Source organism: Syngnathus scovelli, chromosome 5 (assembly GCF_024217435.2).
Source record: "Syngnathus scovelli strain Florida chromosome 5, RoL_Ssco_1.2, whole genome shotgun sequence".
In the NCBI taxonomy this organism is placed as follows: Eukaryota; Metazoa; Chordata; class Actinopteri; order Syngnathiformes; family Syngnathidae; genus Syngnathus; species Syngnathus scovelli.
Genome location: NC_090851.1, coordinates 1,645,916 through 1,669,092, shown reverse-complemented (window position 1 = coordinate 1,669,092; position 23,177 = coordinate 1,645,916). Strand labels below are relative to the sequence as shown.

The 23,177-nt window shown below is 48.2% G+C and overlaps 3 protein-coding genes across 3 annotated transcripts; all 3 read left to right on the top strand.

Moving 5' to 3' along the window:
• Window positions 1-377: 377 nt before the first annotated feature.
• msmo1 (methylsterol monooxygenase 1) lies at window positions 378-3,221 on the top strand. The gene is made up of 6 exons (XM_049719378.2): window positions 378-466; window positions 1,073-1,329; window positions 1,435-1,583; window positions 1,959-2,085; window positions 2,161-2,315; window positions 2,422-3,221. The coding sequence occupies exons 2-6, from the start codon at window positions 1,075-1,077 to the stop codon at window positions 2,612-2,614; spliced, it is 879 nt and encodes a 292-aa protein (XP_049575335.1). The 5' UTR covers window positions 378-466; window positions 1,073-1,074; the 3' UTR covers window positions 2,615-3,221.
• A 144-nt stretch (window positions 3,222-3,365) lies between these two features.
• dchs2 (dachsous cadherin-related 2) lies at window positions 3,366-18,259 on the top strand. Its single transcript, XM_049719372.2, has 22 exons — window positions 3,366-4,693; window positions 4,762-5,580; window positions 5,653-5,847; window positions 5,923-6,154; window positions 6,230-6,466; window positions 6,997-7,426; window positions 7,679-8,265; window positions 8,358-8,545; window positions 8,763-8,862; window positions 8,931-9,100; window positions 9,340-10,156; window positions 10,216-10,455; window positions 11,058-11,192; window positions 11,336-11,545; window positions 11,876-12,736; window positions 12,955-13,071; window positions 13,499-13,710; window positions 13,839-13,990; window positions 14,071-14,201; window positions 14,270-14,556; window positions 14,658-14,799; window positions 15,660-18,259. Exons 1-22 carry the CDS (start codon window positions 3,794-3,796, stop codon window positions 18,083-18,085), a joined length of 9,588 nt encoding a protein of 3,195 aa, XP_049575329.1. The 5' UTR covers window positions 3,366-3,793; the 3' UTR covers window positions 18,086-18,259.
• A 3,036-nt stretch (window positions 18,260-21,295) lies between these two features.
• On the top strand, window positions 21,296-23,055 carry LOC125968384 (secreted frizzled-related protein 2). The gene is made up of 3 exons (XM_049719377.2): window positions 21,296-21,818; window positions 21,899-21,979; window positions 22,333-23,055. The coding sequence occupies exons 1-3, from the start codon at window positions 21,296-21,298 to the stop codon at window positions 22,638-22,640; spliced, it is 912 nt and encodes a 303-aa protein (XP_049575334.1). The 3' UTR covers window positions 22,641-23,055.
• The last annotated feature ends 122 nt before the right edge of the window (window positions 23,056-23,177 follow it).

The following is a 23,177-nucleotide window of genomic DNA, read 5'->3' as shown; positions in this document are numbered from 1 at the left end:
TTTTTAAATAATTGTTAAAAATTTTCTTGGATATGACTTGATCTGGTCTATTTTTCATGGAAAACAAAGGGCACTCGCTCCCCTCTTCAAAACTAACTTTTCCACCTCATTAAAAAAAAAAAGGATTTTTTTTTTATTTTAAAGAATACGATACTTCCTTTTTTTCTGACGTTTTTTAATTTGGAGGATTTATGTAATTCAACACATCTGTTCAATACGTATTTTGTAAGACGCAACCTCCTCACGTATGAAGACCTTATGAAAGCCCCGCTCGGCTTCTGATTGGCTGTCGCTGTGGAGATCCTCAGTCTCACTATCATCGCTTCATGTGGCTGACCAATCAGAGACAGCGTGACGTAGGCTTGCGCTCCACGCTGGCCAATCGTAAGGCTGGTCACTCGACTACTTGACGCGCGAGGCCACCAGGTACATTTCACACATACACAACACGCAAGCCAGTGCGAAGGTGAGTGCAAATAATGCGAATAAACGGACAATTAGCTTAACTTTTAAATGTTCATTCAACAATTAAACACTAAAGCGAAGGATGAAGTCACGAACTGGCGTTGTTCGTGGTGAAATGTATAAATACGAGCCCTGCTAATTGATGTTGTAGCCACCCACTTATTTAGCTTAAATTTGTTACTAGAATTTAAATATTTGCTGTAAATGTGGTCAAACGGGTTGTTTGCTAGTACTATAAAGTTTCAAATAAATGACGCTAGGTTAAAAGTCGTAATATAGACATCTTATCATAGTGTGATAACAAATGCAAGCGCAGTAATACTTGTATTCCTTATGTGTATTTAAGGCCATTGTTCATGTTATCTCAATTTGGAAATAGTTTTTCAATGACATGCATTTTGTATTGTGTGTACAGCGTTTATGGAGATCAGACCAAATATTTTTCTACAAAGACAATTAAATATACTCTTAGCTACCTTATGTATCCCTTTAAAAAAAAAAAAAAAAGTGTAAAGTTCAAATGACAAATTCATAGAAAAAAAACAATGGTATCTGACTAAAAGGGGGGGAAAAAAATCCTAATATCACATGTCTCTCTGCATCGCAGTCATGGAGGTGAACGGCACAGCAAACATCTTGAGCTCGGCCTACCTGGCGGCAGAGTATGTGGACGCATTCTTGCCCAGGAACCCCTTGCAGTCCCCGTTCAAGCACGCGTGGGACTACATGATGGACAACTACACAAAGTTCCAGATTGCCACCTGGGGCTCGCTCATCGTGCATGAGTTCATCTACTTCCTCTTTTGCCTCCCTGGCTTCATCTTCCAGTTCCTGCCCTTCATGCAGAAGTACAAGATCCAACCGGTCAGTGTGTCTCCTGTCCTCACTTAAAGGAGTTTGTAATTACATCGAAAGTCCATAAGATAGCGCCAAAGGACTTGCTATCATTGATCTGTGTGCTGCGTGCAGGACAAGCCAGAGACATGGGATAAGCAGTGGCGGTGCTTCAAGATGTTGCTGTTCAACCACTTCTTCATCCAGCTGCCTCTCATCTGCGGCACGTATTACTTCACCGAGTTCTTCAACATCCCTTACGACTGGGACTCCATGCCGCGATGGTCAGTGGCGTGCCAATACAGTATTGACATGCTTGTATATGTTGCTCAAGTAACAACCAATCACGACTTCAATTGCCAAGGTCACATGACCATATTCAGAAAGCAACTGAGCCGTGATTGGTTGTGAGCAACCGTGATGTCATTTACAGAAAGTGGCAAAATGGCCGCCCCCTAAATTGGATAAAAATGAGTTGATTTTGTTGCTTAATTCAAATTCTAAAAAATATTCATCAGAATGTCCTGTTTAGACAAGGATGGTGCCAGATAGAACATATTGGGATATATATATATTTTTTTTTTAACTAACACGATTATTTGAATATTTATGAAGAGTTAAAACTATTATAACACTGGCATGTGCATGTGTGTGTCCAGGCCATACGTCATGGCTCAGTGCTTCGGCTGCGCTGTGGTGGAGGACGCATGGCACTACTTCCTCCATCGACTTCTCCACCATCGAAGGATCTACAAGTACATCCACAAAGTCCACCACGAGTTCACTGTGAGTCCTCTTGACGCACAAAATCAATATCCGGCGACTCCGCTGAATCGGCACTTGCGTTTATTTGTCCACCAGTCGCCGTTTGGCATGCAGGCCGAGTACGCCCACCCCGCCGAAACCATCATCTTGGGGGCGGGCTTCTTCATTGGCATCATGATCTTCTGCAACCACGTCTTCTTCCTATGGGCCTGGGTGGCCGTGCGCCTGCTGGAGACCATCGACGTACACAGGTAACACGACCACGTGTTTTCTCGGCTGAGGCAATGGCAATGCTGACCTCATTTAAAAAAAAAAAAAAAAAAAAAAAGCAAATGCAAATTGTTTTGCCGTCCCCAGCGGGTACGACATTCCCATCAACCCACTGCACCTGGTACCGTTTTACGCCGGCGCCCGCTTCCACGACTTCCACCACATGAACTTTGTGGGCAACTACGCCTCCACCTTCACTTGGTGGGACAAGCTGTTCAACACTGACAATCAATACAACAAGCACATGCACAAAGACGGAGAGGGCAAGAAGATGCAGTAAAAACAAATCTGATCTGGATTCAAACCGGAATGTCACGTCAGTGCCTTTTTTTGGCAGTATTGCGGTTTTCTCTTTGGCCAAAAATACAACCATAAACATTCTCTTTTTTTTGGCTGCTGTTTGTTCTTTAAATATTATTTAGTAGGGCTTGACTGATATGTTTTTTTCTTTTTTTAACCACTACCAATTTTGACATTTGGCAGGATAAAATTCTGAAAACCTATAAATCAGATAATTAATTAAAAATATCAAATGAATAAAATAATTTGTTGAATTATAAACAGGACATTTGACCATCTTACAAAATTTTCTTCTATAGCATTTGTTTAACGTAAACAAAAAAATAGGCATTTTCAGGTTTCAGAACACAAAAATGCAAGTGAAATTTGTGTTTTATAAAGGACAAAAGGAAAACACAAAATAGAACACATAAGTGCATGTTTAATAGTATTGAGCGCAGGGACGTCCTCTATTTGAGAAAATACGAGATGTGAGGTGAGCTGCTTCTTTCTGGACTTTGCACTTTTAATTATAACTTTCTGATAGATTTAGTCACCCACATTTTTTTATATACGTGTGTTCATATTTGAATAAAAATGTAAATTTGTCTATGTATAATTTGTCTTTTCCCATATGCCATTGTGTCTTCCTCATGGACACCCTGTGACGTCTGTTAGCGACGTAATCTGGCGGCCTGATTAGCGGTAGGTGTGGCAAGGCAGAAGGCAGCACAGATGGGGACAGGCACTCAGTCGGGTCGGGGTGCATCCATTGAAGAGTTTGCCACGGAGACTTTTAGACTGGGAAACTGTTCTGTGATTTTTTTTTTTTTTTAAATCTAATCCAAGGGTGTCCAAATTCTGTTTTTCAGCAGACGAGGGTAGTATGGCAGGAAAAAAGAAGATATTCGTTTCCCTCTCTCACTTTCTTGTTTTCCACCAATTGCACATCATTCGGTAAGATGGTTTGCTCCAACTTTTGTTGCTCTTGCTTTGATTCTTGAATGTAGTGTGCCGCGTCTCAGATCTGATCTAGTAGAATACGAGGCTGTTTGTCAACCTATGGATCCATTTTAGCCTGTGAAGTTAGAGTTGAACAATGTCAAAGTGGCGATTTCATTACTGGTCTTGAAAACAAAACAAAAAAAAAAAAAACACCTAATCTGATCTGTTAAAAAAAATGTATCTCAGTGTGTACACACTGCTGATTCCAGCGCTCTTGTGCGCCCCCTTATGGGCAGACGCGTCCAACCTGACGCTGTCCATCCCGGAGGGTCTGCCCGCTCACACTGTGGTCGGCGACCTGGCCACCGGTCTGAGTGGTCCGACTGTCGGCTTCTTTATCTCAGAGAGCCGCGACTCGCACGTGTTCCGCGATCTGGAGATCGACCCGGACACGGGCATCATCTCCACATTGACAGTTCTCGACCGAGAGACTCGCGGGACGTACGAATTTGTGGTGGCTACCCTAGTGGGGGAGGTGGTCAGAGTTCGGATCAACGTGGAGGACGTCAACGACCATTCGCCGCTGTTTCCCTCCAAGCAAGTGGACCTGAATGTTTCTGAGATAAGCCCACCCGGTAGTCGCTTCCACCTCGAAGGAGCTCGGGACCAGGATGAAGGCGAGTTTGGCACCCAGGGGTACCGGATCCGAGAGGCTCATATGGGGCAGCTCTTCCGGCTGGAGCAGCCCAGAGGTTCTGGAAACCAGCCTGGCCTGGATTTGGTTCTGGACAGAAGATTGGATAGAGAATCTTATGACTTTTACACTCTAACCGTGGAGGCCTTTGACGGCGGCATCCCCGCCCAGATCGGAAGGCTCCGGGTCAACATCTGGGTCATAGATGAGAACGACAACCCGCCTGTGTTCAACCAGAGCAAATATGACGCGTCCGTGCCGGAAAATGCTCCGGTGGGGTCGTCCGTGTGCCAGGTTTACGCCACGGACCGGGACCAGGGCGACAACGCCAGGGTCAGTTACGGGATCAACCGGCGACAGAGCGACAGCGATGAGTTGTTTGCCGTCGACGAGACCACCGGGGTGGTTTTTCTCAACAAGCCATTGGATTTTGAAGCACAGGTGGAGTTACTTTCTTTTTACCGACTAATTTTGCTTTACTGCCTTCAAACTGTTTGTTACTGTGGCAGGTTTTCCACGAGCTGATCGTCACGGCCAAAGACAACGGAGCTCAGCCAGAGTCCAGCAGTACCTTGGTTCTTGTGAAGGTACACAACGTCAACGACAACAGCCCCATCATCAGCGTATTGTTCCTCAGCGAGAATGGAGATACGCTGGTTTCTGAGGCCGCCGAGATCGGCGACTACGTGGCCCGGATTTCCGCTTCGGACCCGGACGGCCAAGGGGAGATGGTGTCGGTCCAGCTCGAGGGCGGCGATGGGAAGTTCGCTCTCAAGCAGACGGACGAATTTCTGTATGCGTTGTGCGTCTGCTCCCATCTCGACAGGGAAGAGAAGGATCTTTACCAGTTGAAGATCCAAGCCTTGGATTTCGGTAGTCCCCGTTTGAGCAGCGAGACGATTCTTCTCGTGAAGGTGGCCGATGCCAACGATTGCGCCCCGGTTTTTGAGAAGGACGTGTTTGCGGTCCAGATCTCAGAGGATGCCCCTAAAGGGACTACCGTCATCCAGATGGAGGCCCACGATTCGGATCAGGGAGTCAACGCCGACATCACCTATTCTATCCTCAAGTCCGACTGGGACTGCCCGGTCAGTGTGGATACGGAGTCCGGATTGGTCCTCACAACCGGAGAACTGGACCGGGAGAGGCAGCCGGAGGTGTGTTTGTTCCTGGTGGTGGCGGAAGATTGCGGGGAACCGGCCAGGTCGACCACCGCCACGGTCAGGCTGGTCCTGGAAGACGTCAACGACAACGAGCCGGTGTTCCAGCAGAGTCTCTACAATGCCAACTTGATGGAACACAGCACCCCCGGGACCTGTTTTTTGCAAGTACGTACTGGACCGCCCCCGAGACACTTTCTGGCTCACAGACACCAAACCTTTCCTATATTATTTTCCTAGGTTGTGGCCACTGATGCGGACAGTCCAGAGTTCAGTGTCCTGGTCTATTCCGTACCTGAAGTCTTTGATGGGTTGGATCAGAACCAGAACCTGTTCCACATTAATTCTCAGACCGGAGAGCTGTGCGTCTCCCGGGACATTAATAGAGATGCCGGACAGACTGCCTACGACATCCTGGTCAGAGCAGACGATCCGGTCTGTATACTAAAAACTCCTACTTTCAATATTTTTTTTCGATGTTTTTTCAATTTCCGTTTCTTGGCTTGGTAGGGAGGCCTCTACGCGTACACGTACGTGCACGTGGAGATCCAAGACCTCAACGACAACGCGCCGGTGTTCAAGCCAGAGCGATACGCCACCAGCATCAGCAGTCACGCGCCATCCGGCACCGAGATCCTGCGAGTTGTGGCTGCTGACGCCGACGCCGGTCGCTACGGCGACATCACCTACCACATCCTACCCGGCGACCTGTCTTCTCTGTTTGCCCTTGATGAACAAACAGGTAATCAAAACTCGGGAAGCGGGCCAGATTCGCTTTACTTAGCAGGTCCAGATCAATCATGTGTGTACCCGACAGGGATTCTGTATCTCGAGTCCTCATTGACACGCCCGGGCGCCACAAGTATCAAGTTAGCCATCACGGCGCAGGACGGCGGGGGCGTGTCATCGGTCCGATCGGCCGAGGTGATTATCGACATCATGTCGAGCGTCCCTTCTCCGGCCGTGTTCCAGACATCCCGATATGACTTCACCGTGCCGGAAGACGCCCCACCGGGTACCAGCGTAGGCACCGTGCGGGCCACAAACCCAACGGGTAGGTTGAATTGATCAAATATTTATCAATGTGGTTGTTTTTTTTTTTGACGTACCCACAAGACCATTTTCCGAAACATCTTCATGGATTGTTTCGAACGTGCCAGTTTAGTTTCCAGACGTGAAGAGGCAAACAGGAAGGCTCCGGCTCCCCTTTAAGGTTTAATCCTATTTAAGTAGATCAACAGATGACAATGCAGAGTGCCAGCAAACTTGGACCAACCTGAAGAAGGGCTGAAGCTTCACGACAGCAGGCAGCAGTCACGCCAAGCCACTTCATTAATTAATGGCTTAAGGCCTTAAAGATTAAATCAGAAACAACAAGGTTAGGTGTCATTAAGATAGTCTGTAATCTTATAAGTGCGTGATGCGACAAACACTTACTTAATTCCATTGTAATTATACTCAATGGATTTTTTTCTTTGTTGAAAATGTTCTATACTGAAGGACCGATCAGGCAATTCATGGAAAATTTATTCTGACACATTTCAGGTTTAGCGTCCTTCTGTGATGTCATCTTGTGTTTCACAGACTCAATGGAATCCATCTCGTACCGCATCTCCTCCGGCGACCCGCGGGGTCTTTTCGTCGTGGACGCCGAGACGGGCCTGATCAGCACAGTGAAACCTCTGGATCATGAGACTCTACCGTACGCCCTGCTCTTCCTCCAGGGCTTCGCCCAATCCTCCCCGGTCTACGGCGGGGCGTGGGTCAACGTCACCGTGGCTGACGTTAATGACGCGGCGCCCGTATTCCCCAAACTCCGGGACTCCGTCTTTGTATGGGAAAAAACGGCGCCTGGCACCACGGTGTACATCGCCCACGCCCACGATGATGACAGCGGCGTCAATGGCCGGGTGACCTATTACTTGAGAGGTCGCTATGGCGAGGTTTTCGCAGTGGACCCGGACCTTGGAACGGTTACGCTCAATCAAACTCTGAGAGCAGACGCTCAAGAAAGGTATAAATAACTTTACCAAAAGAACAGTTTGGCTTACAAGACATTGCTTGGTGATTTTTTTTTTAAATGCCCCAAGATGGTAGCAAAGCTCAGGTTAATAGGAAAGTAGTAATTGGTGTCAAAAATAATATATTATATATATTTTTAATAATTTTGAATTTAAGACAAAAATATTATATATAATTATAATAGATAATATAATTATTTGTCTTGTCAGAATAATATTTTTTTTTCTTTCTTTTTTCCCCCTAGGCCGATTCAATTGGAAATCACGGCTGAAGACGGTGGGGAACCCCCTCGCAGCGGCACGCTGACGCTCACCGTCAATGTGGACCGGGCCTCCCGAGTTGATGGCCTGGCATTTGAGACGCTGGTCTACCAGGTGGAGATCAGTGAGAGTTCTCCAAAGAACTCCCCGGTGATCCAGGTGAGGGCCCAACGCATCTATGGGGCTCCCTCCAAAACCGCAGAACTGGTTTACTCCCTGGAGGAGGAAGCAGGTTCCCCTTCGTTTCCCTTTCGGATCCATCCTGGAAGCGGGTGGTTGTACCTCTCTGATGATCTGGACTACGAGCGGGAATCGGCCTATCGCTTCAGAGCAGTTGCTACGTTAGGCGAGACCAACGCTACAGCGGCGGTGGTGGTTCTGGTGCTGGACGTCAATGACAATTCGCCAGTTTTCAGCAGGGCTACATACTATTTGGTCCTGCCAGAGGGGCCGTCGCCTCGTGCTCTAGTAGGGCAGGTCACCGCCACCGACCGGGACTCTGGGAAAAACGCTCAGCTCTCCTTCATCCTGCTCTCGGATGGGAAGTTCTTCCGCATCAATGCTGAAACGGGTAAAGCTATTCCTTATTTATGACCGACAAGCAACTGTCAATTTGCATTTTGTTTTATGACCCGTCCTCAACTTCCTGTCATGCAACCTTAGGTGAGATTGTTAACTGGGTGGAGTTAGATAGGGAGCAGAGCAGCCAGCACACCCTGGAGGTGATGGTTGCCGACCATGGCAGCCCACGTCGCAATGCCACCGCCAGAGTCCACATCCTGGTCACTGACGTCAACGACAACACGCCGCAGTTCAGGCATCTGCCGGCTAGCAAGGAGCGCAACGTCCAGGTGAGCATTATGCGACAGACAGACAGGTAACGAAGCTGAGCCCTAATATGATGTCATTTTCAGTCACCATTACGTGACGGTGCGAGACAAAATGGCCGCCCCCTGAGATGGATGGTGGTCCACAAGTGCAATCATAACCAGAATGTACACTTGTGGCACCGCACAGAACATGTTTTATGTGTAGAACATTTTTGACTTGTGTATATTTACTTGTCAGATATCGCCCAGAATGCCAACAGGATCGTTCGTGACAAACGTTTTTGCCAGAGACTTGGATGCGGGCGAAAATGGAACGGTCACTTTGTCGTTGGTAACTGGTAGGTCCTTTCTGTTCAATCTAATTAAGTTGTTTCTAGGACATTTCTCAAATCTTCTTCTATGTCAGTCGGTGCGGAAGGTCAACGTTTGAGACATTTCGAGATTGACGGTAAGAGCGGCGACATCAGGACGACGTCGTTGTTCAAGCACAGCGGAGAAGCCACTTACATCCTCCAAGTGACAGCCAGAGATGGCGGATCTCCACCACTAGAGGGCACTGCACTCATTCACGTGCAGGTACTACACTTGTAGCTTGCTCCAATGACCTGTATGTCAAATTATCCACCAGGTGGCAGTGTTTGACACGTTTATTCCTTCTAGCGGTACATTAGGGTTAGTTTGTTGGCATTGTGAATGAATGAATGGTCGTCTGGCTGGCGACCAATCTAGGGTGTATTCTCCTGCTGTTTACTTAAATATACAAAGTATTTAATCTAAAAAAAAAGCAAAGAAAGAAAATCTAATATCCTCTCCAGGTGTATGGATCAGAGAACCAGTCCGGACATGCCTTCCCAACAGTCGTGAGACATCTGAGGGTCAGAGAGGACGACCCGCCGGGAACCGTGATTGGTTCCGTTAGCATCACGGCTCCCGGAAATAAATTGAGCTACTCCATCACCGATGGTGACGGGGACTTCCGGTTTGGCGTCAATTCTCAGTTAGGAGACATCTATGTCTACCAGACTCTGGACTACGAGGCGGCTGCCCGGTACGAGCTCACTGCGCTCGGTGAGGACGATGTCGGCGGGAACGTAAAGGTGCGGGTATTTGTGACGGTAGAGGACGTCAACGACCATCCACCGTGGTTCCCCGACGAATTAATAGTGTTTGCCTTGAGGGAAGACGCCCCCATCGGATCCCTGGCGTTTGCCTTTTGCGCCAGAGACGAGGACGGGACATACCCGAACAGCGCGCTGTGGTACTCCCTCGCCTCGCCACCGGGATTCCCCTTCAACTTGGACTCTCGGACCGGTAGATTGACGGTGGTAGCGCCCCTGGACCGGGAGGCCAGCCTGGCCTACGCCTTCACCGTAACCGCCAGCGACCAAGCCGAGAGGCGGGTGGAGCGTAGGCACGCGTCGGTGACGGCGAGGGTCTTTCTGCTGGACGTCAACGATAATCAACCTACGTTTAAGTCGGCTGATGTGGTCCAGGTTGCAGAAGACACGGTGGAAGGGAGTTTGATCCACCATTTTGTGGCGACGGATGCGGACGAGAGGGAGAACGGGACCGTGTCTTACGTCATACTGGCGGGAAACCAAAGAGGGTTGTTCACCCTGGAGGAGAAAACAGGTACTGCTTCATGAATAAAACGTGAACTCAACGTAAATCTGACTTCTTTTATCACGCAGGCCTCTTGCGGCTCTCGGCGCCGTTGGACTTTGAGACGGCACGTTTCCACCGGCTGAGCGTGGCCGGGGTAGACGGCGGCATACCTCCGCTTTCATCCAGCCAGACCCTGACGGTCGAGGTGGTCGACATCAACGACCATCCGCCCGTCTTCAGCCGCGACGTCTACGTCACCAGCGTGGCGGAGAACAGGGAACCCGGAGAGTTGGTGGTCCAGCTGTCCGCCACCGATGAGGATTCAGGTACTGCGATCCAATCGTTTCTTTCTAGCACTTTGTGAAAATCGTCAGCTCGCACAATAGAAATAAACATTCGGACTGGAAATCATCTCACACATCTAACCCGTAATCACAGGTGTTTATTTGAACGCGGCCGACCTTCCCAGTCCCATTTATTTGCTTTGCTGCTGCCGACAGTGCGGCTCTGTTCAAATGCTGTCGCTGCTTCGACAGCGGCTTCGTATTTTTTTCTTTTTTTTTTTTGAGAGGGAGGGGGTCACCAGGGGGTTCTCACAAACATTCTAAGGAGAGAGTCGAGTCCAAAAACAGCAAGCGGCAGGTTTAGAGTGGGGGTGGGTGGTTGGTTGGGGTTTCTCAAAGGTCTCCTCTGGCGATGATGTCAATAATCCGAGCCATATGTGCCAATAAAGTCTATGGTTGTTGTCAATGACCCAAATGAGCGCAAACTTTATTTTTTATATAGAACCATCGAACTAAAAAAACAAATACAGTAACTACACATTCTTGGAAAAGACTATTTCATAGAAACAATATTGTAAGAACCTGCCCATTAGCGAGCAGTGACATTTTGGTTTCTGTGATGGATAATTGAGTGCATTCCCCAGAGGAGAACGCGGTGGTGTGGTACAGTCTATTACCTGGTCCCGGCTACGAGCTCTTCAGTATCAACCCGTACTCCGGCCTGATCACCACATCAGCCTTCCTGGACCGGGAGCAGCAGCCACACTTCACCCTGAGAGGTAGGACCACCCAACCTCGCTGCCCCCATCCCACCAAGAAAAAGTCAAGACAAAGATGAAATCTTAACAAGTGGATAAAAGTAAAGGCAAAAAGAAAATGGGTCAAGCAGGTTCAATTTGCGTGATACGATTCTTGTTCTCAGTCCAGGCCCGTGACAGCGGCCCGCGACCTCTTTCGGGCATCGCCACGGTGTTTTGCTCGGTGCTGGACGACAACGACAATCCGCCAAGCTTCTCGCAGTCGGCCTTTCAGATCAGCATTCCGGAAAACCTTCCGCCTGGAATCGTGCACACTGCCTGGGCCTCCGACCCGGATGTTGGCGAGAACGGCACCGTTCGTTATGCCATCTTAGGTGAGCACGTCATGCTGTGCACGTCGAGAGCAATTGTCAGCCAATTAAAACTATTTATTTAAAATTATTTTTTATATTGATTGTATTTTAATTTTTAATAAAAATAGATTTAATCTCCAGACAAATATTTTCCAGACAATTTTTTAATTTTTTTTATATATTTTATTCCAACTACAAAAGTGGTATAAATTTAAAGGTTTTTTTTTCCACAACTCTTTTTTTATTATTTTTTTTAAATATTTTTTTTCCCAACTAATGAAGCGCTATAAGATATTTTTTCACAAAAAGTCTTATCTACACAGTCTGTGTAATCTGTGTGATCATCTTCAGGTGAGGACCACGGTGTCTTTGCCATCGACGGGCACACAGGAGCCGTCAAGACCCTTCAGAATCTGGACCGCGAGGACCATCAGAACTACACGCTGACTATCCAAGCCCGTGACAGCAGCCCCGCCCCGCTCAGCACCACCACGCAGCTACAACTGCTCCTCCTGGACCAAAACGACAATGCGCCGGCCTTCACTGTGGACAGCTACCGCGCCTCCGTCAGCGAAGGCCTTCCGGCCGGGGCAGCGGTCCTTGCCGTCACCGCCCTGGACCCTGACCACGGAACCAACGGTGACGTGACATACTCACTGACGGACGATGACAGTCAGGGCGCGTTCTCCGTCGACCCCTCCACCGGTGACATCCGGACTACCAAGACCCTGGACCGGGAGACCAGGTCCCAGTTCTCCCTTAAAGTTCTGGCAACAGATGGTGGAAGCCAAGACCCGTTGCGCTCGATAGTGTCCATAACTATTCAGGTGGACGACGTCAACGACAACGCTCCCGTCTGTGACAGCAATCCCGTCAAGGCAATAGTCTCTGCCGAGATGCTTCCGAACCGAGTGCTCGCCACGGTGACGGCGACAGATCCCGACCTGGGTCCTAACGGGACCGTTCGTTTTTTCCTTCCCGATGACCAGGAGAATCTTTTCGACATCAATGCAGAAACAGGAGAAATCTCAATGAGGCGACGGGTGAGGGCGGGCTTCTTCGGAAGGAAGTTGCGGGTGGCGGTATCGGATCGTGGAAATCCCGTGCTGACGACGAGCTGCCTGGTGTTTGTCCACCTCAGAGGAGAAACCGAAGACTTGCGATTCACACAAAACGTCTACAATACCACCATTGCGGAAAACAGCACGGCGGGTTAGTACCACTTATATTTTCAGTCATCAATTTATGCATTTGGGTGGAAATATTTTAGTCCAGTAGATTCACAATCAAGGCCAAAAAAAAAAGTTCTTTTAATTTTGTAGGCATGATTAGAGCCACAAAAGCGTCTTAAGAAGCTAAGTCAGAAACCAAACAGGAAGTCGGTCATTTTGTTTTGACAAACTAGCCCTACCAGTGATCTTGATTTCCAGGTACGTGGATCGCAACAGTTGACGCTGAGGGACAATCTGAAGGCCAATCGGAAAAGATCTCATATTCCATATTCCCAGACGACAACCAAGGCGCATTTTCCATCGATTCCCACACAGGTAAAGACTCCGAGAGACTGTGGCCTTCCTCCGCCAAAATGCTAATTCCACATTCTCTTCTAATCAGCCATTTTATTTTCCATGACGACATCTGTAAAAACATCTTTGCCAGAAAAATATCTGCACCATCTTTCCTTGCCAAGCACAAATTATCAGCTTCATCTCTGAGCAGTTTCCAGCCCCCACAATTGGGGATCGTGTTCCAGCCTTCCATAACATCTCCTTGATAGTCTAATAAGTTACTCATGTTGTTTGTTACTTCCCAAAAGGTGGTTGTCAATTTTACGACTCGCTTGGCTGAGACTTTACTTTGTGACATTCACCTTGCGTAAACCAAACAAGTCTTGCTTGTGTGGAAATAAGCATTTTCAGAATTGTGTGTCATCGGTTTTGTTTGTGTTATTCTGTGCAAACTGTTTGGTATCAGGTGAGATTCGATTACGGCAGGACAACGCGTTGGACTTTGAGACGAGCCCTCGAGTGGAGCTCCTGGTCCTGGCAGAGGACGGTAGGCGGACGGCCTACTGCAAGGTGGACGTTACCCTGCGGGACGCCATCAACAACGCCCCCGTCTTTGAACGTGATGTCTACCGGAGCGCCGTGTGGGAGGGCCAAGGGCGCAACACCTACGTCATGCAGGTCGGCATCTTCACACTTTGCAGTTTGTACTATTAACAAAAACAAAACGGATCCTCCACCAACTTTTTTTTTTACCCATTGCAATAGCGTTTAGCATACAAGCTAACAAGCATACGTCCAATCTTTAGCTTTTTGCCCACGACGAAGACAACGGAGAAAACGGGCAAATTGAGTTTTCCATCATCTCCGGGAACCAAAACGACGCTTTCATCCTGGACTCAGTCCGTGGGATCCTTGCCACCAACTCGATGCTGGACCGTGAGATTACGTCTTCGTACAAGTATGCTAACACAACAACTAATCAGTCCGAAAGTCAGCAGGGCTAGATGAATGGATGGATGATTTTTATTCTCATTTCAGGCTGGTGGTGCAGGTGACAGACAAAGGAAACCCTCCACTCAGCAGTACCGCCACCATCTGGCTCCAAGTGGTAGACGTCAATGACAACAGTCCCGCCATCCCTCCCATGGAACCTGTACTGCTCTCAGAGAGTAAGACGCTCAGGAACAGGAACAGCTTAAAAACTGAAGACCCACATACCGTCAACTGTATTCCACAGATGTACCGGCGGGATACGTGGTGACGCAGGTGACGGCAAATGACGTCGACCTCGGCCCCACCATCACCTTCAGTTTCGCTGGAGACGCCGGCGTAGAAAGCGCCTTCGCTGTGGACCGGTACACCGGCGTGGTCTCGCTGACCCGAGCTTTGGATTTTGAGGAGGAGGCCGAGTTCACGCTGACCATCTGGGCATCAGATTCTCTCCACCGGACCTCTGGAGAGTTGAAAGTCCAGGTGCTGGACGTCAATGACAACAGTCCTATCTTCAACCAGGTCTCATACCAGGTTTGTGTGAAAAAGGCAAAATGTGACCTTTATAAATTCAAATTTCAGTTTATTTATTGAAATGGATTATGGTCTGATTTGAGTATTTGTGTCTGCTCAAGGCGGAGTTGTCGGAGCTGGCTCCGGCGGACACGTTTGTCTTGAACGTGTCCGCCACCGACATGGACTCAGGACTGAACGGCAAGATCACCTACAAGCTACTCTCGTCTCTTTTACAAGGCTTTTACGTCCAACCGCACACTGGTAAGAACGCTAATGAGCCTTACTCAAGGAAATATCTGTCCTTTGCCAGAATGCGATCCAAGTTACAATAATGAACTCGTGCTAGTTGCGACAACGAGACCCAATGCCAGTGACCACAACGGACTGGTAATTCTTTCAAAATCTGCATCAAGGTTTCTTTGGAACATTCCAATACACGGATAACACCAACAGGGAACATTGTCTCTTGGCAAAGAATCACCACCTAACAAGCTTTTGGCGTTAATGCTTTTTTTTGGGGGGTTACTTTTCCCCATATGCAACTTTATTTTCCTCCCTGAAGGTAATTCATGGGCTCAGGAACATTAAATATGAGAATAATTGCCCAGCTTCCTGTTGAGGAGTGCAAAAAGTGAAACTAATACTGCCATCTGATCCTTGCCTAGCTAAAATGGCCTCCTTATGTTTGTGAAACAATACACAACCCAGTCAAAATGAATCAAGCCAATGTGTCGAAAATTCAGCAGAGCAGGCGGATAATAAATCGGTTGGTGGGGTGAAACGTTACCGCCGCACCAGTGTGTTGTAATGGTGTACACATGGTTTGGGTTAAAATGAAGGAGGTACGCGGGTCATGCTAACAAGAGAAAGGATGTGTTAACAGTTCTTGTATTATGGCGCCGTGTTAGCCGCCCTAACACTTCATCGACCTTTTAGTGAAACATTTTTCACATTGGTCGCCTTTTCCACATTTGTCGGGTTTCAAATACGCCAAGCAGGATGAAAACCACTGCTGCTCGGGCTGATTTGTTGTTCTTTGTAACTTTTGTGTCCACGTGGCTAATATTAGCTTAGCCTGTTGCTCTGACTTCACATTGTACTTACTTTTGTTTATCTTTCAGGATCACTTTTCACCAATAAGCCCATGAAGGCCACCGGCAACAGTAACCTCGTTCGTCTTCTCGTCGAAGCCCGAGACGGAGGCGATCCCGTCCTCTCTAGCGTCACGTCCATCGATGTGTTGATCCTGGACACCAACGACCACACGCCGCTCTTTCGACAGGACGTCTACACCGTCACCGTCTCGGAGGACGCGCCCGTTGCCGCAACGCTCCTGACCGTCTTTGCCTCCGACCGAGACCGGAGCCCCGAAAACACGTACCTGGACTACGCCCTCTTTGCAGGAAACGAAGAGAGGCGTTTCTGTTTGGAAGTCAAAACCACACAGGTGGAGAATCGGATGAACAACGTCGGGCAGCTGGTACTGTGTGGCCCGCTGGACCGTGAGATCGGTAAGAACTACGCACTCACGGTGAGAGTATCCGATCGAGGGACGCCACGTCTCAGCAGCTCCGCCGTTATCATGGTGACTGTCTCGGACTGCAATGATAACGCGCCGGTTTTTCCGAGGCCAGAGTATCACGTTCGAGTCAGCGAAAACAGCCACCCGGGCACCAGCCTGGCGCAGGTCAATGCGACAGATCCCGATGAGGGAGTCAACGGTCTACTGCGCTATGACATCATCTCAGGGAACAGCGGAGGACGCCTCAAGATGGACCCTGAGTCTGGACTTTTGGTGGTCAACACCTCGCTAGACTACGAGGAAGAATCCGAATATACCCTCATCGTCCGGGTGTCTGATGGCGACGACTCTACAAAAGATCGGAAGACGGCGTTCACCAAGGTTTTCATCACCGTGCTGGACGAGAATGACAACGGTCCCTTCTTCCTGTTCCCCACGTTTAATTGTTCCGTGCTGGAGAATCTTCCAGCGTTCACCCACGTCTGCGCCATCCGTGGTGTCGACAAAGACATGGGCGCCTATGGACAACTTACCTACTCCGTCCTGTCCTCCTGTTTCGGAGATTCTAGTGGGAAAGAGTCCGCCTTGGCCGTGGATCCCCGCACCGGTGATGTTCACACCCGGCAGACCTTGGACTACGAGCGTGAGAGCCAGTACTGCTTGGTGGTGGAAGCCCGGGACAAAGGCGACAAGGTGGCGACAGTCCAAGTGCATGTTTCTGTCAAGGGAGTGGACGAGTTTAGTCCCCTCTTCACACAGAGCCAATACCGTTTCCTCCTGCCCCGAAACGCCAAGCCAAGGGATGCCGTTGGCTTTGTGATGGCACTGGACCAAGATGGAGGTGTGGACGGGTTGGTGGAATACTCCCTTCTGGACCCACCGTCAATCTTCTCCATTGATAAAACCTTTGGAGCCATCTATGCGTCAGGACCTGTGTTTCGCAGACAGGGCGGCGAGGATGTACTGAAGCTGGTCGTGTCCGCCAGAAGTCCCCGACCAGGGTCCAGGACAACTTTCTGTCAGGTTTTTATCAACGTATCCAGTTTGGCCGGGGCGGCCGTTGGGGTGACGCTTGACAGCCACATCCTTAGTCTAAGCATCTCACTTGTTGCATTCCTGCTGATCCTTGTTGTCTTCGTCGGCTTGGTGCTCAGATCAAAACTCAAAGAGGCTGGCCTCAAAAACACGGCCACAAACCTGAAGCAACCGGACCAAGCCTTCTCACTGCAAGACATGAAACCTGTCATCATAACGAAAAACTGTGACGCGTCCAGCCGCCAAACACCTTCCATCCAGAGCGGCCGTGGCTCGGCGGAAGGCGAGACGGCCGAGGACCAGGAGATCAAGTGGATCAACGAGTACCCCTGCTGCGAACCAGATGAAAAAGGGATCTTGGAAACCCCAGCATCCTGCCAATCTGTGACTGTTGGGTCAGGACAATTCTTATCGCCCGGTCTATGTTTGGTCTCGGGGATGGCCAGCATCGAAAGTCTGCACCATTTCAAAGAAGATGGACCAGGACAAGGACTCCTTGTAAGGATTAGAGAAAGGAATTCAGAAGGGAAGTCTGCAGATTCTCTGGAGTATCTGGACGGGGACCGCAGATGGGACTACTTGCTAGACTGGGAGCCTTGCTTCCAGACTCTGGCGGAGGTCTTCACCGAAATCGGGATGCTCCCGGACCAGGAGCTCCCAGGGGGCCGCAAGGACCTGGATCACCCGCCGCCTCCGCTCATAACATCTGTAGCCCAGCCGGGGGTGCGGACAGTGCCGCCCCGCAAACCATCTCGGGCACGCAGCCTGAGGCGGCGGCCATCCTATCCCAGGTACGCCTACTCCCCCTTGGCCAGGAACACGGGTCTCACACCGACGGCCATGACGCCAACATTCTCCCCTTCGCTTTCGTCGCTCACTATCAGGAGCCCCAGGACCTCTCCAATTATATCTGACGCCGGGGTGGGGGGTATCAGACTGGATTCGGGGCCCCTTACCGCAAGTCTGCTTGAAGCAGAAATCCAAGTTTGATCAAGTGTTTAGCTTCAGCTTGACTTTTTTGGAATACTTGAACATTTTTTTTGTAGATTACTCTGTCACCCACATACGTCCAGATTCAATCTCTAGTTTGAGACCCCTGTTATAGAATGACCGAATAGACAGGTATACTTTTGAATTTTCTTGGTAAAAAGTTGCTTTAATTGAGTTTATGTCACATGAATATCATCTCCTGATTCAATCTGTGTCAGGGATTTCTTCTTTGAACCAATCCGATTTTAGATTCACCGCTCTTCACTTTTACAACGGCTCAGTGTGACGTAAGCGTTTTCATCTCTTCTGATTGGCTCAGCGAACTAGTTTGTTCTGTTTACCTTTTTGATTGGTTGATCTTAACAGGATTCAAAGATTGCTTTTTAGGGAAGGACAATGGCGGACATGCACTTTTCAAGAAAAACTGGACTTGATGAGTCGAGGTCAACCAACCTTTGGCTTGCTTGTTTTAACCTGGAAATTAAAATGTTTGGGCCACGTTCAAAAGAAGGCAAAGAAATCGCACATCGGCATCTCTGGTGAGTACAATGGATTTGATTGAAAATGTTTGATAAATATTGATTGTGCTATATTAGACGAGAAATGGAATTGTGTGTCCAAAATACCTCGCCACACAGCGTTTTTAGCGTTAGCAATAATTCACTACTGAAGGCCCAGGTTCAAAACTCACAATCTACCATATGATTCATTTCATGAAATGAGTTGAGGTATACCTCTTCAAAAATGTTACGTTACGCGGCAACATGATTCAAGGACAATACAAAATGACAGAAGTTCATTCAGTGCACCCCTCCCCGTCTCAGCAAACATTGAGGCACGCTGAAACCTCTACCAGACGTCTCGGCCGCCGAGACAATAAACACTGCGGCCTTGACCCTCCATGTAATCACTTGGAGGTGCGCCGTTATTTATTGACTCGCGTTGGTGTGCGACTTTGCTATTTTTCTCCCATTCGCGATTCCAGACTGATGGAGGAGCTCTTTCACCGTATCGTGTGATCTGGCCAAACAGAAGAAAAAAAATTGAGGCTTTTCATGAATGCTGATCGCGAAAGATACTAAAAGCACGAAAATACGTTTGTGCAATCCCGCTGATGGACACGCAAATAAGCAAACAAAAAGCACGCCTGACCTCCTCGGTGGAGGTAATTCATCACACAAGTGCTTACCTCGTCTCTTATGCAAACCATATGGAGCGTGCCCGGAGAAGTTGGCTTGTTATCGCTCACTGTCATTCTAAAAGTGCCTTTTAGAGCAGCTCATGTTCCAACCTCGGAACGGCTATTGTGCTCCTGCACCAAAAAAAAAAAAAAAAGGCTTTCCATTTTCTTTTTACAAAATTCCATATTTTGGTCAGTATTTACTCCAATATTCCATTTGAAGACTTTAAATTGACACGTTAAGATGAGTTTATCTTGTCTGATTCTTTTTTTTTTCTTCACAGTTTGAAGCCAGTCATGGTTACAGTAATATTTTGTTAGAAATTTTAGCTGTTGGAATATAACCTAAGAGCATGTTTTAGCTCCTCTGGGCCAAAGGCGGTGGTTGGGAGGCGGGGGAGGGGTTTAAGTTGGCGGCGGGCATGCGAGAGAAGGTCAAAGTTGGATACACGAAGCAGCCTCAAGCGTCACATTTGGATTCAATCAAATCACTTGTGTGTGTGTGTGTGTGTGTGTTTTGTTGTTGTTTTGCCTGCTGCTGCCATCATATGATACAAAACAGATGGTCTCCAATTTATTTCCTCCAATCATATTATTATTAGCCATTGTATGCAATATTTTTATTTTATTTTTTAAATGATTGCAATGACACTTTAAATTCAAACAAACAAATATCCATGTGCTATTTTTCCATAGCATTCAAAATAAAGGTATTGATTGATAGCTGCTGTCAGTCTCCTAAGCCCAACATGCGATCGAGGCCTCAAGCGTGAATGTCACCTCTTTAAAAGAGTGTCTGTGACGACCAAGTCAGGTGACCTCTGAACCCTCTCGGAAAGCAGCCGGGGTTGTTTTGGGGCTGGAAACAGGAGGGCAGGTGACCTCCACCCCCCCCCCCCTTCCCCTTCATTGATGGATGGGGTCTTTGGACAACACACACACACATCATAGCAAGACCCCTGTTGTGTGTCCCTGGCTCTAAACCACCTCCAGTCTAAAAATGTCTCAGGCCTTGGCCATGTAGCAAGAATAACAGCAAAGCCATGCTGTTCTGTTTTTGGACAGGCAAAATTAGGAGGTATTTAGCGGGACCCAATTAGGACCCCATGTTGAGCTTTTTTGATGTGACGCACAAAAGCGTGAATTTGACACACTAATCACCAACTGTCCACTTTGTGTACTTTTCAATGAAAAAAAAAAAAGATTTTTCCTGACAAACGTCACACAAAAGGCTGTTGCGAGGTTGTTGATGTTTTTTTTTGTTTTTTTTAAAGAGGAAGCAAAGAGTTGGCGTCTGAGAAGAAGCAGAAGTGTGGAGTCCGCATCGGGTTACCTTTACCCCTCACTGCCCCCCGCCCCAACCCATCCCCACCCCCGGGTGCGCTGAAGTGCACCACAATCCTTCTAATGATGGAAAATGAACGCTCCATTGAGCAGACCTAAACGCCCCGGCTGACGTTTCCTGCCTATTTGAAAAGCACCCGGGACAGACAGATGACCTGCCGACATGGCTGATTTGGCTGCAATGAAGCAAACGCGTCAAGCCACTTTTGTTATGATTTCCACAAAGAAGGCTGGGAAACAAGACTAGGACAAAAATAAGGCTTATGCTAAATTTAGCCGTCACCCAGTCTCTAGATATTTACGTAACTGTACACATGCAAGTCAAATGGCACCAAAAACGTAAAGCTTTAGGAGATAAAAGTTGCAAATAATATTTTCCAGACGTCATAATCTGACAAGAGGAGTCTCACACGTGGTATGTCGCCGTCTAGTGGTCAAGAAAGAAATTACATTCAGAATTACAACAACAAAAAGAAATGGCGGGCGCAAACTGTTTTCTAAAAAGTTGAATCAAGTCTTTATTTGGGCAGAAATCATGTCAGACTCACACTTTTTTTTTTTTCCTATAGGAACAGTCCTTCTCAGCGACGCCCCCGCCCCAAGGACGCGCCTGGGACTCCTCCCAGAGTGTTGACTGAAGAAAAGTCTCTGGGAGAGACCCCCACTTGCAGTCTTGCGCGCACAAGATGACGCCGGCAGTGGCTTTGTCCGCGGCGTGGGCCCTGCTGCTGACGTCGTCGGCTTGGGCGTCCGCTGGCCCGTACGAGTCGGGCGCCCCGCGTGAGGAGTCGGAGGAGCGCCCGTACAAGCGCAGCCAGTGCAAAGCCATCCCAGCCTCGCTGCAGCTGTGCCGGGACATGGAGTACAGCGACATGCGTCTGCCCAACCTGCTGGGCCACGAGAGCATGAGCGAGGCGGTGCAGCAGGCGTCCTCGTGGATCCCGCTGGTGCACAAGCGCTGCCACCCGGATACCCGCAAATTCCTTTGCTCGCTCTTCGCGCCCGTCTGCTTGCCCGACCTGGACGAGGCCGTCCGGCCGTGCCGCTCGCTGTGCGAGGGCGTGGAGCGCGGCTGCGCGCCCGTCATGGCCGCTTTCGGTTTCCCGTGGCCCCCCATGCTCGACTGCAGCGCCTTCCCGGCCGACGACGGCGAGCACCTGTGCATCCCGCCCACCGACGTCCGCAACGCCGTGCCAGACGCCGTAGAAGGTGCGAGTGACGTCTCTCGTCCTCCAAACACAACAAATTCATGAGGTTACAGAAGTGTTGTTGTGTTTTTTGTCTTTCAGTGCCCAGAGTGTGTGACGCCTGCAAGGAAACCGATGAAAATGACAACGAGATAGTGGACAGCTTGTGCAAAAACGATTTTGGTAAGCGCTCACGATTGACATTTCTTCAGTATTATAGTTGATCTGTTTGAAAAATCTTCTACATTTTTCCAAACGTGCCAAGCTCAGACGATTTTTTTTTTTTTGTATCGGCAACAAGCAGAAATTAAGGAACAATTACATTTGAGAGGCTGACGCAAGACAATTCTCAGGTTAAAAAATGCCTCCAAACGATTAATCGATGATTCAAGTAGGATTAAACTGATAATCGATTACTTGCCGATTAATGTTCTCAGCTCTACATTCAGTCGGAGAATACAACACTAATCTTTATATTTTATAATAAATCTAAATATCTGTTTGGATTGTAACAATGGCCTTTTTCTGTCTTTGAGCTCTGAAAATCAAAGTGAAGGAGATCTCCTACATGGACGGCGACACACGGATCGTGCCGGAGAACAAGAGCAAGACCATCTACAAGTTGCACGGCGTCAGCGAGCGCGACTTGCGCAAGACGGCGCTGTGGCTCAAAGACGGCCTGCGCTGCGTCTGCGACGAGATCAACGACATCAACGCCGCCTACCTGGTGGTGGGACAGAGGATGGACGACGGACGCCTGGTGGTGACCTCGCTCAAACGCTGGCAGAAGGGCCGCCGCGACTTCAAGAGGATTTCGCGGAGTATACGCAAGTTACAATGCTAAAAAAAAATTTGGAATTCCAAGGTTCCACTGCCAGTTAAGCTTGTACAACTTTCTGAAAGTTCACTTAATGAATAAAATCACACTTAGCAAATATTTCCATAAATGAAATGATTGTTGGAAAAAATGCAAATGATGTTTGTTATTTTTGTACTCCTGAATTTTTCTCAAGCCAAACATGAGAGCTAGCTGGCTATGTTCTCAGCTGTGTTAATTGTATTTTCATACTTGTGCATGACAGACAGAAACAAACATTTTCATTTCTTGACTCCATTTTTCATATTTGCTCTCCCATGTTTATTTTCTACTTTATAAATAATGATTTAGCTAATAATCACTTTGTTGTGTGCATGTGCAATATTCGTTTTTTTTCACCTTTGGTTTTGTAAATATTAAAATTTGATCTTGTATTCACGTTTTTGGGACAATCAAATGGCATTAACATGTTAAGATGCAGTTTTGTCTGGTTATTTTTAATGATTTCATCTTAAATGATTGATAAACACATTTAAGGTATACAATATGATTACGCAAAAATAC